The 12,620-nt window shown below is 44.6% G+C and overlaps 1 protein-coding gene across 1 annotated transcript in view; it reads left to right on the forward strand.

The window, feature by feature from the left end:
- The first annotated feature begins 5,259 nt into the window (after positions 1-5,259).
- LANCL3 (LanC like 3) overlaps positions 5,260-12,620 on the forward strand; it is a 37,334-nt gene continuing 29,973 nt past the window's right edge. Inside the window, exon 1 of the mRNA XM_027688992.1 lies at positions 5,260-5,805. Coding sequence (XP_027544793.1) covers positions 5,260-5,805 — 546 coding nt within the window. The remainder of the gene's footprint in view (positions 5,806-12,620) is intronic.

The following is a 12,620-nucleotide window of genomic DNA, read 5'->3' on the forward strand; positions in this document are numbered from 1 at the left end:
CTCTTTACTGCCTGCTGTGGGCCCTCTGTGAGGTCCCTGCCCTGGCAAGTAGAAACATCATTTGTTTGTCTATTATTTCCATCACAGCAATTACTGAGATGAGCTAGCACAAAGGCAATAGCAAAATGGACTACTTGATTTCTGATGTTGATTTTCGTTCCTGTACTTTGAAATGCTTCCAAATTCCGGCTGTTACAAAAAATGTTACAATTAAAATCTTGGATATCACGCTGACATCTATTGTAGAAAAGGTGCACTTAAGGAAATTTAGAATTTACAGTATATGTTGTACTGACAGATTAATTAGTGAGATGAAAAATAACTATTTCATTTTAATATCTACAGTAGAGTGCCCAGTGGGATTTTTTTCCTTCTTTATTCCATTAGACAATATCAGAACCAGGTAGAGAACTGCAGATGAACTACTGCTCTACAAGCACACAAGAGTACTCATGGTCCATTAGAAATCACCTTGAACGTGAAAAAATGGACATAATCTGCTGGACAAAGAAACTATGGATTGTGCCAGACATGTCTGCAGGAAAGTGTTCTGCCATCCTGTTAGTCTGAGCAGGTTTGAGCCAAGGGAAGGAATGCCAGGAATAACAAAGCCTATGGAAAAAGCTCAGGATAGGGTCAAGGTAGTGCCATTTTGAAGTTGGATTTTTATCAGTTAAACCAAAACTCCAAATTTCAAACCTCCTGCTCTGCAGAAAGTCCTGGCATGTGTCAACAGCTGAACCGTGATTCACTTATCACAAGTAGGATTACACAGAGATGCTAAAAAATGCAATATTCTCTTCAGAGACTCCATAAAGGCTGTAACGTTTTTATCTAAGCCAAAACCGTTACCGAAATTAGCCTACATTTACAAATAGAAAATGTGATATTCTGTAAGAAAAATCAATTCTGTTGGCAATGAGTATCTCTGCCCATGCTTTCAGCATATTGTTAAAGAACCTATAAGTTGTTCTCTGCACATTCTCATAAAAAGAAAGAAAACAAACATCAAGACCCAAAAAACCCCCAAAAAACATTCTAGTCTTGTCTCTCAAGGAGGCAAGGCTTGCATGATCATGCATAACTGTCCAGTATCCTGAAATTTCTCATCTGTTGGCCAATTTCTACCATATTTGGGAATAAAGGCAGAGTCTCAAAGAAATTAAACTCCTGTTCAATTCCTAAGTTTTATGAAACCGAGCAGTAAACAGAAATTCAGTGTGCCCTTGGAGAAAAAAGTAATTCAGTGCATCCTCATCTTCTGATGTGTAATGTTCATTGTGGCAGTGGTACAGTGAATGGCAATACATGTATTAAAACTTGCCTCATGTAGAAACTGTGTTTTTATTATGAACTACATACAAGTAGCAGAAAAACAGGTCGGCTTAGGAAGAGATTCCACTGTACAATGCCAAGAAGCACTTAATTTTTAAAACAGGTTTTCAGATCACTGTCAATTGATTGTCATGGAACAAAAAACACAAAACATTTTGTGTTGCTTTGTAAGTAGAGTCCATACAGAACAGGATAGTTCAACCTAAGAAATGGAAAAAAAATGCTTATGGTAAGAAAACAGAATATACTGAGCAACCAGAAACTGCTGGGGCAACGTGGCAACTGAATGACAATGCCATGAAACCCTGGGGGCTGCCTCCACTGTATGACTCCTGGTCAGACTCCTCTGTATTTTGGCTACTACCATGGTCTCTGCAGTGCAGTGGTAATTTCCCCTTCAAGAGCCCTCAACAGAGAACACTGGAAATACAAGTACTTCTATTCTAATGTGGACATGAAACAGCTCTGCCTAATTCATTCCTTTCTGCCAAATGCCCAAGGGCCAGCTGCCCATCAAACATGAGCTGACTACAGAGCTGGGACAGAGGTGACCCTGTAAACCCCAGAGTCCCTCAGATAGGAGTGTGGATTCCCAGGACAAAGCCTAACCAGGCAGGGAGAGGAGCTAACTGCAAAGCTGACCTGCAGTGGCAAAACTGTCTGTGAAGGGAAGAGCAGCACTGGGCAGTAAAGAGTACTGGTGGCTCATTTTAATAGTTAGGGCAGGAATTCATTTTGAATTTAATAGCAGGTGTGCTCAAAGCAGCCTGAAGACCCTCTAGCACAACCCTGCTAATATGTTCACACCACTTAATACACTTCTGTTACTGAAGCTCAGACTGTGTATGGAGCCCAGTGTTTCACCTTAGGCTTGGCAGAAATGTGGAACACTGGGTAAGAACGAAACTGGCAGGTATCCAAAAATCCTGAAGGCATACAAAATTGTAACATCAGTAAAAAGTATACAAGACAAATGCCAGAATAACCAATCAGACATTTATTAGGAGATGTCTCCAGTCCCCACACAACAGCTGAAGACAGATTATTGTGCTCTGCCGGAAATATCAGATGGCACAGATTCCCTGAAGGAATCTGTAAATAAGCAAGTAGAAGTGAACAAGCATACACAAACAAGCACACCAATAAGCCCTACTTTAAACACAGGTTGGACTAGACCTTAAGGTTCCTCCCAAGCTGAATTATTCTATGATTACACATTTTATCAACATGTAACAATAAATCTCTAGAATATGTGTTGCATAACAGTGGATTTAGTAAAACAGAACAAACAGCTTTGAGGCTTCAGCTCCCTCCTCCACCCACCACACCAGCATCATATCTCTTCCTTGGACAATCTATAATTTTTTTCCCTTTACTTGGCTTGCAGCATCAGATTTAAAGAGCCAAAGAGGAGGAATGGCATGCTCAGAGAGCACAAACCAGGGAGCTGCAACAGTGAAGAGGAGTGAGAGAGGGGAGTTCACATTTTTCTCAAACTGAAGGCCCACACTGGAGACCCACACTTACTCTGGAACCCAAGAGAAGGGCAAATCTCAGATGATCTGATGAGAGACACATGATCTACACTCGATAATCTGCGCTTCTTCTCCTCCATTTTTATCAGGACTGCAACTGTGCTTGTTTGAGAGAAAAAGGTACAGAACACAACCCATCTGAAAACGTGAAACTTTTGTACACAAAAGTATGAGTAGTTTAAGATTTGGGGGGTTTACACCTATAAGAAGTACATGGGGTTTTTTAATGTATCTCTCCTTTTGGCTTTGGTGGTTAACAGTCATACGAAAGTACAGCAGAAACTGCCATCCTCATTTCTTGCTTGATTGCCGTGTGACACTTCCTAACCCCACAGTGGCTAAGCTCTCTTTATTTCAACAAAAGACTCTCCAGAGCACAGAAAGTGCTCCTTTTTAGCATGTCATTACTGACCCTCTTTTGAAAAATATTGTAGCACTTATTTGACCCTCCTGCAGAAAAATGTTGCTAACCCAATTGATTTTCTTACAAACTCTGTATTTTTCTTAAACCCTTTGCTGCTGAAACTGGCAGGGGTCCATTTCCTCTTGCTGAGGTTCTCAAAAAGAGGTACCTGTACCAAGGTAACTTTCTCAGTTACATTCAGTGCAGGGAAACAAGCACCTCCAGTGAGAGGATTCCTTCACATGAACAGGAAGACTATGTCCAAGATATCTCCCCCCCCCAGAATACTGAAGGAAATTACCAGTCCTTTTAATCTGAAAAGGATACTGGAAAGATGAAGCAAGTATCCACAAAATGTGGAATAAATGGTGTCAGAATGAAAAACGAAACTCCCAAATTTTCACTTAAAAGAGCATGTAGGGAACACATTTCTCTACACCAACAGAAATTATGCTGGAAAATCCTGAGCTACACCCTGAACCTTATCAATGGGCTGACAGGAGCCAGTCAATGACAGTAAATACCGTGTGAATGAGATGTCCTATCTATTGGTGGGGAATTTTCACATTTTCAGTGCTCTAGATTGGCAAGATCTGTGTGGTAGAAACAACATATGGTACAGCTGTGGGTAAGACTGAAAATGGGGCTATAGGGAACATAGTACAAACACAGACTAGCTGGTGGGTATCTGGAATGTGAACACGGCAAAAAGGCACAGAAGGAAGACGCAGAAACCAAAATCAGAGGGTGAAAGCAAATGTCTCTGAGCAGATCATAAACCCCATACAAAGGAAGGAAAGGATGAGTGGGTTGAATCAAAAAGTGGGTGTGAAAGTGTAAGTGAGGAGCTGCACAAAGTTGAAGGTACTTTCTAGAGGAGGCAGGAAGAGGGTTAAACAGCCGGCATGAGGCTGAGAGAAGCCAGACACACTCTAGAAAGGTCTTTCAATGGCCGAAGGACAGTGCTTTGTCTCTTGCTACTGCTGTGCCAACTGGTGGCTACCGGCTGGAGCCTCCAGCAAGCTGCTACTTCCACCTTCCTTTAGGAATGCCCTCAATTACTGAGGCTGCATCTGCAGAGAAAGTACCAGATACCACCAGATGCCCATAAGTCTTTGATGATAAATTCACTTATGCTGCACAAGTTCACATCATCAGGGGAAGATGTGACAACTGTGTATTTGTATCATTAAAGAGTTGCTCTAAGTATCTGCTTCAAGATATTCCTTCTTCCCCCCCCCCTTTCTTTTAACTAGAATCTATTCAGTGACCTAAATTTTCTATTCCTCATAAGCTCTGCTTGGCCTATGCATGAAGGAAAGGGGGCAAATATAGCCTTGTGCCACTGCTGGTTTGCTGGGGACTTGCTCGTCTTTCCATGTAAATTGTCCTCGGGCTACCCTCGTTTGGGTTTGGCTACATCCTTCAGCTTTGGCTGCAGCAGCCCCCGAGGGGCCGTTCCACAGCCAGGAATAACTCAGCAGGTATCCGGCCACCCTTCTTTGCCCCTGGATCTCTCCTGTAGACCCAGAACTCATTCCTGAGCCAAATGGTAGCGTCTCCGGTAGCAGCGGGGCAGGAGAGAGTGAAAAACCCAATTGACCCCTTTTCCCCGGGGATGCACAGACGGGTCGGGCAAAGGTGCAGCGAGTGCTTCTATTTGTGAAGGAAGATCAGGACACCAGACCCGAGACGCTTCAGCTCTGCGGTCCGGAGATTCGGGTCAGCCACAGCCATCCCGGGAGACGTTCCGAGGAAGGGTTCGCCGAGCGCAGGCGGGGCGGCGGCGGGCGAGGGGCGCTGGGGAGGCACCGTCCTCCCTGTGCCAGACCCGCCCCTGGCACCGCCGGGACTCCCAGCCGGCGTCACCCACCCCCGCCCGGCATCCTCGCCCCTTTCCCGCCTCTCCCTCGCATCCCTCCGCCCCCTCAGTGGCAGCCCCCGCCCGCCTCTCCCCCGCTGCGCAGAGCGCGGCGCCGGCGGGCGATGGAGAGCCAGCGCTGCTTCGCCAACCGCTTCGATGACTACCCGGGCAGCCCCGCGGCGGCGCCGGACAGGGAGGCGGCGGTGCCGCTGGTGACGGCCACCATCGAGCGCATCCTGCGGGAGCTGCCGCCCCTGGGCGGCCCCCGCGGGTGCCCGGGCGGGCTGTACGGCGGCGTGGCCGGCGTGGCCTACATGCTGTACCACGTCGCGCAGTGCCCGCTGTTCGCCCCGTCAAGGGACTCGTACCTGCGGGCCGCCCGCCGCGTCGTGGACGCCTGTCTGCGGTACCAGGAGGGATGCGGCGAGGCCGACGCCGACACCCGCGCCGCGTTCCTGCTGGGCGGCGCCGGGGTGTACGCGGTGGCAGCGCTGGTCTACCGAGCCCTGGGGCTGCCCGAGTTCGCCCGCCCGCTGGGCAAGTTCAGGGAGCTCAGCGAGGTCTGCGCGCCGCTCTCCTTCCTCGAGTGCGGCTCCGACGAGCTCTTCGTGGGCCGCGCCGGGTACCTGTGCGCCGCCCTGGTGCTGAAGCAGCGGCTGGGCATGGAGGTGAGGGGCGCTGGGGGACGGCGGGGCATCCCCGGGGGGACCGTCGGGGAGCTGGCGGCGGTCCCTCGGATCGGCTTCCCGCGTTGCTGCCGAGGTGGGACGGTGCCCTCGGTTCTGGCTGGCGGTGGAGGGGGTTGCAGCGGGGCCGCGAGTCTCCACAAAATAAAAATGGGAAAAAAAAAAAAAGGCGTCTTTGTCAGCTTGTACTTTGAGAGACCGCTCCCCCGGGAGCAGAGGGCTTCTTCGATTTGCTGCTTCTTCCCGAAATTAAAAGATGTGTCTTTAGCCGGAGGGAGCGGAGTGCACGGGGCGAGTGGGATGGGGTCGCGCCGCCGGGCTCTGGAGCGGAGCACTGCACCCGGGGCACACCAAGAGCATCAGCTGTTGGTTGCCAGGTGGTGAATTACTTGGCAGGAGCCACCCTGGGCTTTCAAGAGTATTTCCGTAAGATGAAGTGGGTAAGAAAGGGAGGGGTGTTGGGTATACAGTACTAAGCTGTGCTGTGCTGTAATTTGCAAGCAAGGAACCAGATTTTCAGAGGCACTTGGTCTTGCTAACCTCAGGATACAGACTTTTGGAAATCTGTCCTTGTATTTTGGTGCTTTTCATGAATGAGAGCCGTTCTTTTAGCTGGAAGCACAAGATGTGGTTATGGTTCAACATGCTGTTGGTTTCAGTAGTCGGGATTTTACCCCAGGATATTGTCGTCAGTGCTGACAATTCAGGGCTTCCACTGACTAGGGCACAGTAATTATTGCAACTGATTCTGTTCGCTGTGGTATTTGTTACTAAGAGGTCAGTCTGGTATCTGAGCAGGCAGTTGGTAGATTTTTGTTCCTGTCCTCTTGTCGGGTCCAATTTGTGTTTCCTCTGTTCATCACTGATTTGCAAGTTCATATGCTTCTGGCTTTCTTTCCTCCCAGGAGAGGAAGCGACATTTATTTACAAGTAAATAAATGATGTAAAAACAAGTGGCCCTGCCCCATCCAATACCACTCACTGCAATTGGAGTCCGAGGAAATTCACTTACTGGAGGTCTCAGGAGGCTCAAGGGTATCCAGAGAAGACACGAAGAATGTTAAGTCAGTTAAATACTTTGATTGCCTTGAACAAGAATTCTTACAGCATTAGGCATTTGAAGTAGCATACATAGAGAGGTGTGCTGTTTCTTTGTATGGCATTGTCTGACAATCACAACCATAAATGTGTTTATGTTATTTGTAACCATAACATAACCAAACTTTTCACTCTGACAGCATTTTCTATGAGAGGAAAGTTTTGAAGACACATCACAAATATATATGCAGCAATGCCAGTCTCAAGGGATGGTTTCCCCTGGAGAAATAAGCCATCCCTGTTAGTTCATTTTGCACTAGGGGAGTGTGTCTAGTGCCTGTATCAGTGCTTATGATGGTATGGTGACATACCAGCTGAATGAGGTGGCACACTGCACTCTACTGCTTCATTTAATTCCTTTGTCCATTTGTCATACATCCTTGAGAACAACTGCTGAACAGTTTGGAGAGCAGGTGCAATCACCTCTTACAGGCAGTGTGAGGAAGGGGAAAACTCTCCTCTCTGTTTGCTTGCTGGGTGAAAATATTATACTTAACACAGCTGTAAAGAGTTAAACATCCCCAAAGATAGTCAAAGGCGTGCACTTATTGTGGAATGTATTTAGCAGGTGGGTTAACTGCAATCATGGGGAGTTATTTTGCCAATAAATCATATATTCTCTGTCTCCTTGCTGATGTTCTCATCAGTAAGCTAATGTCCTTCTATGGTATTATTTGTTTTGTCAATACATTGTAATTTTAAATGTATAGTTGCAAGAAATAAATTGTTAAGTATTAATAAAACCAACTTAATTTTTTAATTTTAACAAAAATTAAAACTTTTAATTTTGCTCCTTAATGAGGAAAACTACAGTGATTTCTAGTCTCTATGCACTTGTGCTTGAGCAAAATTTTTGTCCTTTGAATAAATGTTCCCATCCTAATACAGAATTATTTTAATTAGTACATTGCCAGATCAGACCGTGCATCTTTTTACAAATGAAGGAAGGGATGCCCAGAGAGAGTGCATGTCATTTATTACCCAAGGTCAAACAGTAAGCCAGGTACATCCCAAAATAGAAGCAATGTCTTGTGATTCGAACCGCTGGAAAATGCTACCTCCTGTAATTTGATTGTGCACAGTCTCACATGGCTCGTTGCAGCATGTTTTCTTGTTTCCCACGTTCTTTTTTTTGAGGACACTGTGCAAACATTTCCAGCACAAAGTGAAATCCATTCCTTACATTGAAATACAGCCGCTGCTGCCCGTATGGTTGGTTTTTTTTCCTCTGAAGAAGTCAAATGGTGACCTATATACAAGGAATCACTTGCCTTTGGAGAAAGCCTTGGGAGCGAATTTTACAGTTTATGTTGTGGGTTTGTTTTTTGTTTATTCCAAGCAGGGAAGGAATGAAAGGGCTTTATTTCAGTAAACACCAATTTAGCTCAGCTGCTGTGCCCTGATGCTTCAGTTTCTTGCTAAAGAGCCTTGGTGTCTTTAAGTTTAACATGTTCTTCATGAAGTAGATGGACTGTCCTGAAGGATCCAGTCGGTTGGATAATATTGGCCTCATGTGAAGACGGCATTTACATTCAGCTGGTTTTCAGATTTTCAGGCTAATACAGCATTTTCCCCTGATGAATTAATTGGGATTTTTTGCATGAGTAAGGATTACTTCAACAGTCAAGGCTTAACAGGATTTGACTTTCATGATGCACTGTGCATTAGGAAAGATGTTTGTGTTCATCCCTTTTTTAATTTCCATTATGTTGCAGTTAGTGCTTCCCAGGCAGAGATGGGTAAAATACTCTTTTGGCAGAAAAAATGTGTCCTTTGTATAAGGTGCATGTACTTTACCTGTCCTTACCTGCTGTGTTTTCATCACTCAGGGAAAATTTAGTTTCTCTTCTCTCCTCTGTAGGTATGTCTTTTCCTGATGCTTGTAGTGCTGGTTCATTGTATGTTCTTGGGGAAATCTGTCAGTCCTTCTTTTAATTCTCTTCACACAGTCTCTATTTGCTCGTGCAAACAGCAGTAAGACACCATCAAAATGATGGTCCCATCCCTCTATTCGTATGATATTTTATCCTTGGTTTTTCTCAGGGATGTTTCTGTCCCATTTCGTGGCTGATGGAGCATAGTGTACCTCGGTAGTTGCACTTCCTTCTGGCAATGTAGCTGTCAGATCACGGAGGGAAAGGTACAGAAGTTCGAGTGGCTTCTTGCATTACCATCTGCCAAGATGTTACTGCCTTTTAGTACAGCTTGGGTTATCTTTTAATAACTGCCTGTATGGATGGGCTTGACTGACTTCCCCTGGCTCGGGGCTGCAGCAGCAGAGACATCAGGGGATCGCAGTGTGCCCTGCGGGAGACAGGGCAGCATTTGAGTGCTGTGGTTCCATTAGAGACAGTAGTTTTGAAAGACATTGGGTCACTGCAAGAGACCCTTGCCTGCTGTTGCAGTGGTGACAGGCTGAAGCAGCACACTGTGCCACCAATGTGGCCAAACCTGTTCCCACAGAGGCTGAGACACTGGGCTGAGTCTTGAGACTCTCCAGTAGGGACTTTAAGCTCTTCCATGCCGCGATGTGGTTAAGCTTTCTGTCTCTGTGGCAGAGGGGCATCTTGATTTCCTTTTCCAGCAAATGCAATGTCATGATTTACTGTGTGTTTCTGAGGGTGTTGTCCTGTCACAGGATGGACACAATTCTGATGTTATGCTGTCAGAGCATGCCCAGAAAGAGCAACAGTCTCTCTAAAAGGACCTCGTTGAGTGTAGGGCCTTTCTAAAAACCATACTTACCCTTACTGCTGTGTATAACCAGAGCCTCTTTTCTCCTGGACCTCACAAGATTGCAAATCAAGCTGAGCCAACTTCACCTGGTACCTGGAAAACAGAAATAACACTGCTGTGCAGTCTGAGATCTGGGTGCCAGAGCAAGGGATGTGTCAGGCAGGACTGGCTTTAAAAGGCAGTAGAACAGAGAGATGTACAGTGTGTGGGACCTGAGCGGCCCAGCCAGTGTGTATTTCATAATATTCTGTGAGAAAAGATACAAATGAACAAAAATTATTTCAGCCCCTCAGACAATTCTAGATGATGTAAATTGTTCCTAAGAGTTTTCCCTCCAGATAGTCTGCTAGTTTTTAAAGACTATTGTAGGTTACTTTGCTCCACTTTTTTTTGTTTTTCAATCTCTTAGGAAAAAAATTGGAAAGTATGAGAGGAAAGAGCTTCCTGAATCCTGCCTAGAACATGTTCATTTGCAACTCTTTAAAGCAAATGTATTAACACTGAACACAGTGTTTATGAAAGACACTCAATGGTCTGATCTTAGCAAGGGAGATCTGCTAAGTACCCACAGAATTGGTGCATCTCCAAGTGCTGTAGAGCAGAATCCCCATGTCAGGCTTTTAATCTCCACCTGCACCTGAAAGGGAAGGATTGTCCTTTGAGGTGAGATTTCATTCCTGCTCTGCGGCCATTGAAGTCCTTTCTCTCTGCGGAAGAATTTGCCAGTTTATCTGAAGCGTTGTGGTGTTTGAAATGTCAAACATCATGGTGCTAGCTGGAGCTGTGCTGATTTCATTATTTCATTTTACACAGGCCACTACACAGCCAGGATGTCTTTTTTTGCCAGAGGATTAAAATGAGTTAACAGTAAAGATAAAAAGCTTTTGATCCTGGCCTGCCTCTTAAACATACGGTCTCCTAGCCATGGTTTCCAAAACCACACACAGGGGCTAGATTTTGCATTAATTTGCTTAAATTGATGAATTTAAACCTGGAGTTCAATACTGGAGTTTTCTAAAGTAAACAGTGAAACAAAGCTGATTATTTGCATTTGGATTTATTTTTTTTTTAGAAGGCATTCTGAAATAATTTGCATCTACCTTTCAGAATTTCTCTGTTTGTCTTCAGCAAGGCAACATGAATTGTTTTCATTTTAACAGCCTCCAAATTCAGAGATGGCAACATGTTGATAAGGGCTGCCTGGATTCAGTTCAACGCAGCAGACACTGAATGTCCAGTTGTAGTGTCAAAGTAGAAAATTTGAGGTTGAAAATGTTGAATTTCATGTGCGTTGTTTACCAGCCAGTAAAAAAGCACTGTAATACAGACTGGATCCTTCTAGAATTGAAGGTTTGATTGACACGAGTTTAGCTACATCCTTTACATATCCAGTTGCAGAAATACGGATTTCAACCACTTATAGCTGAGGAGTGGTATTAAAAAGACAGTTTTGTACAAAAGCAGTGTCGTATCTCTACGGCTTTACGAAGAACATTTGCCTACGCAGCAGCATCCTTTTGCTGAAAAAGCAGCCCAAGCACTGACACGAATGTTATAATAACAGCTTTTAGCAAAAAAGATAAATATATTTATGCAGAGGCATCTCTACTTTCCCATCCATCTTCTGACTCCTTTAAATTTCATGTGCCGGAATTTAACTCTTAAACTTTGTCAAATCATCTTCCTCATCGTCCCCGTGGAGAATTTTGAGGTCACCCTTTGGAGTTTATCGGTACCGCTCATTACTCTGCTAGAAGCAGAGGTGTTGGAGGCAGTGTCTTGTCCTCTGCAGAGCAGAGAGGCTTGAAGGTGAGATCTGCAGAACAAAACACAAAACACAGGAATCGGAATGAGGGCATGTTTGTGGAAAAGTTGCTGAGCAGTGTTTTGGACCTGTGGAGTGTGTCTGGTGACTGAATCTCTGGAAGCGTCTGGAGACGTCAGGTTTGAAGCAGAGAAGCAGGAGGTCCCTCCAGCAGTGAGGTGCAGGGCTGGAGTGGAAGCTACTGTTCCTCACAGCATTGCTTACTTGGAGTTACTTTGGTAGCACAGTACAGTAAGTTCCTTAAATCCATTGCCTTAGGGTTTCAGATTTTTTTAATGTCGTATTTTATACATAGGTCAAAGAACTTTATTGCAGTACTGTGTTTTTACAGATATTTGACATTGATGGTTTCCCTCATGATTTTTTGTCATGGTTCTTACAGAGGACCAAAATCCACTGTTAACTGTTAGGTCACACTGGATGACATAGCAGAAAGAAATAGTGTGTGTGTCAAACATGCATATGTGGTGGAGTGTGTGGACGCAGAGAGACAGGCAGGCATGGGGGAAAAAGACATTTGACAGGGATGGAACAGAGAGGAAAAACAAAGAGCTAATTGAAAAAAAAATCTAAAAGAAGCAAAAGACTTAGTTGCTGTCAAAAATATTAAAAAAAATTGGAAAGTTGCAGAGGGGTAGCAGAATTCAAAGATGAGAGGAGAAAGGCAAGAAATAATGTAGACCCTGGAGCAGAGGAGATTTAAAACTAAAGCCAGGCTCTTTGACAGACAGATGCAGATCTGATGGCTAATGTACTCAATTTAGAATAATGTAAAAGTTCAAAAAGAAGAGTGAAGACATGGAGAAGAGGACAGGCAGAGGAGTAAACTACATTTAGTTGGGGAAAATTACTATTTTTGTCTGCTTGTTTTTTGTTTGTCACGCTTTTGTCACCATATTCTCTTCGCAAAGGCTCCTACACTTACAAAAATAGCTGCCATCACATTCAGTGCTTAAAAATTCAGAGCACAACATTATGTCTTAAATTCCATATTTTCTTTCTGTACTGAATAACAGAGATAACTACTGACGTCTGGAAGCAAATATGGGCATTTTCATGAATGTTTCTGTATTTCTGATGCTGACATTTCCCTATTACGTGCATATGACACTATAAATCAGTATGTAACCTAAACAAT

This window comes from Neopelma chrysocephalum, unplaced genomic scaffold (genome assembly GCF_003984885.1).
Source record: "Neopelma chrysocephalum unplaced genomic scaffold, ASM398488v2 Primary Assembly neopelma1_76, whole genome shotgun sequence".
NCBI lineage: Eukaryota > Metazoa > Chordata > Aves > Passeriformes > Pipridae > Neopelma > Neopelma chrysocephalum.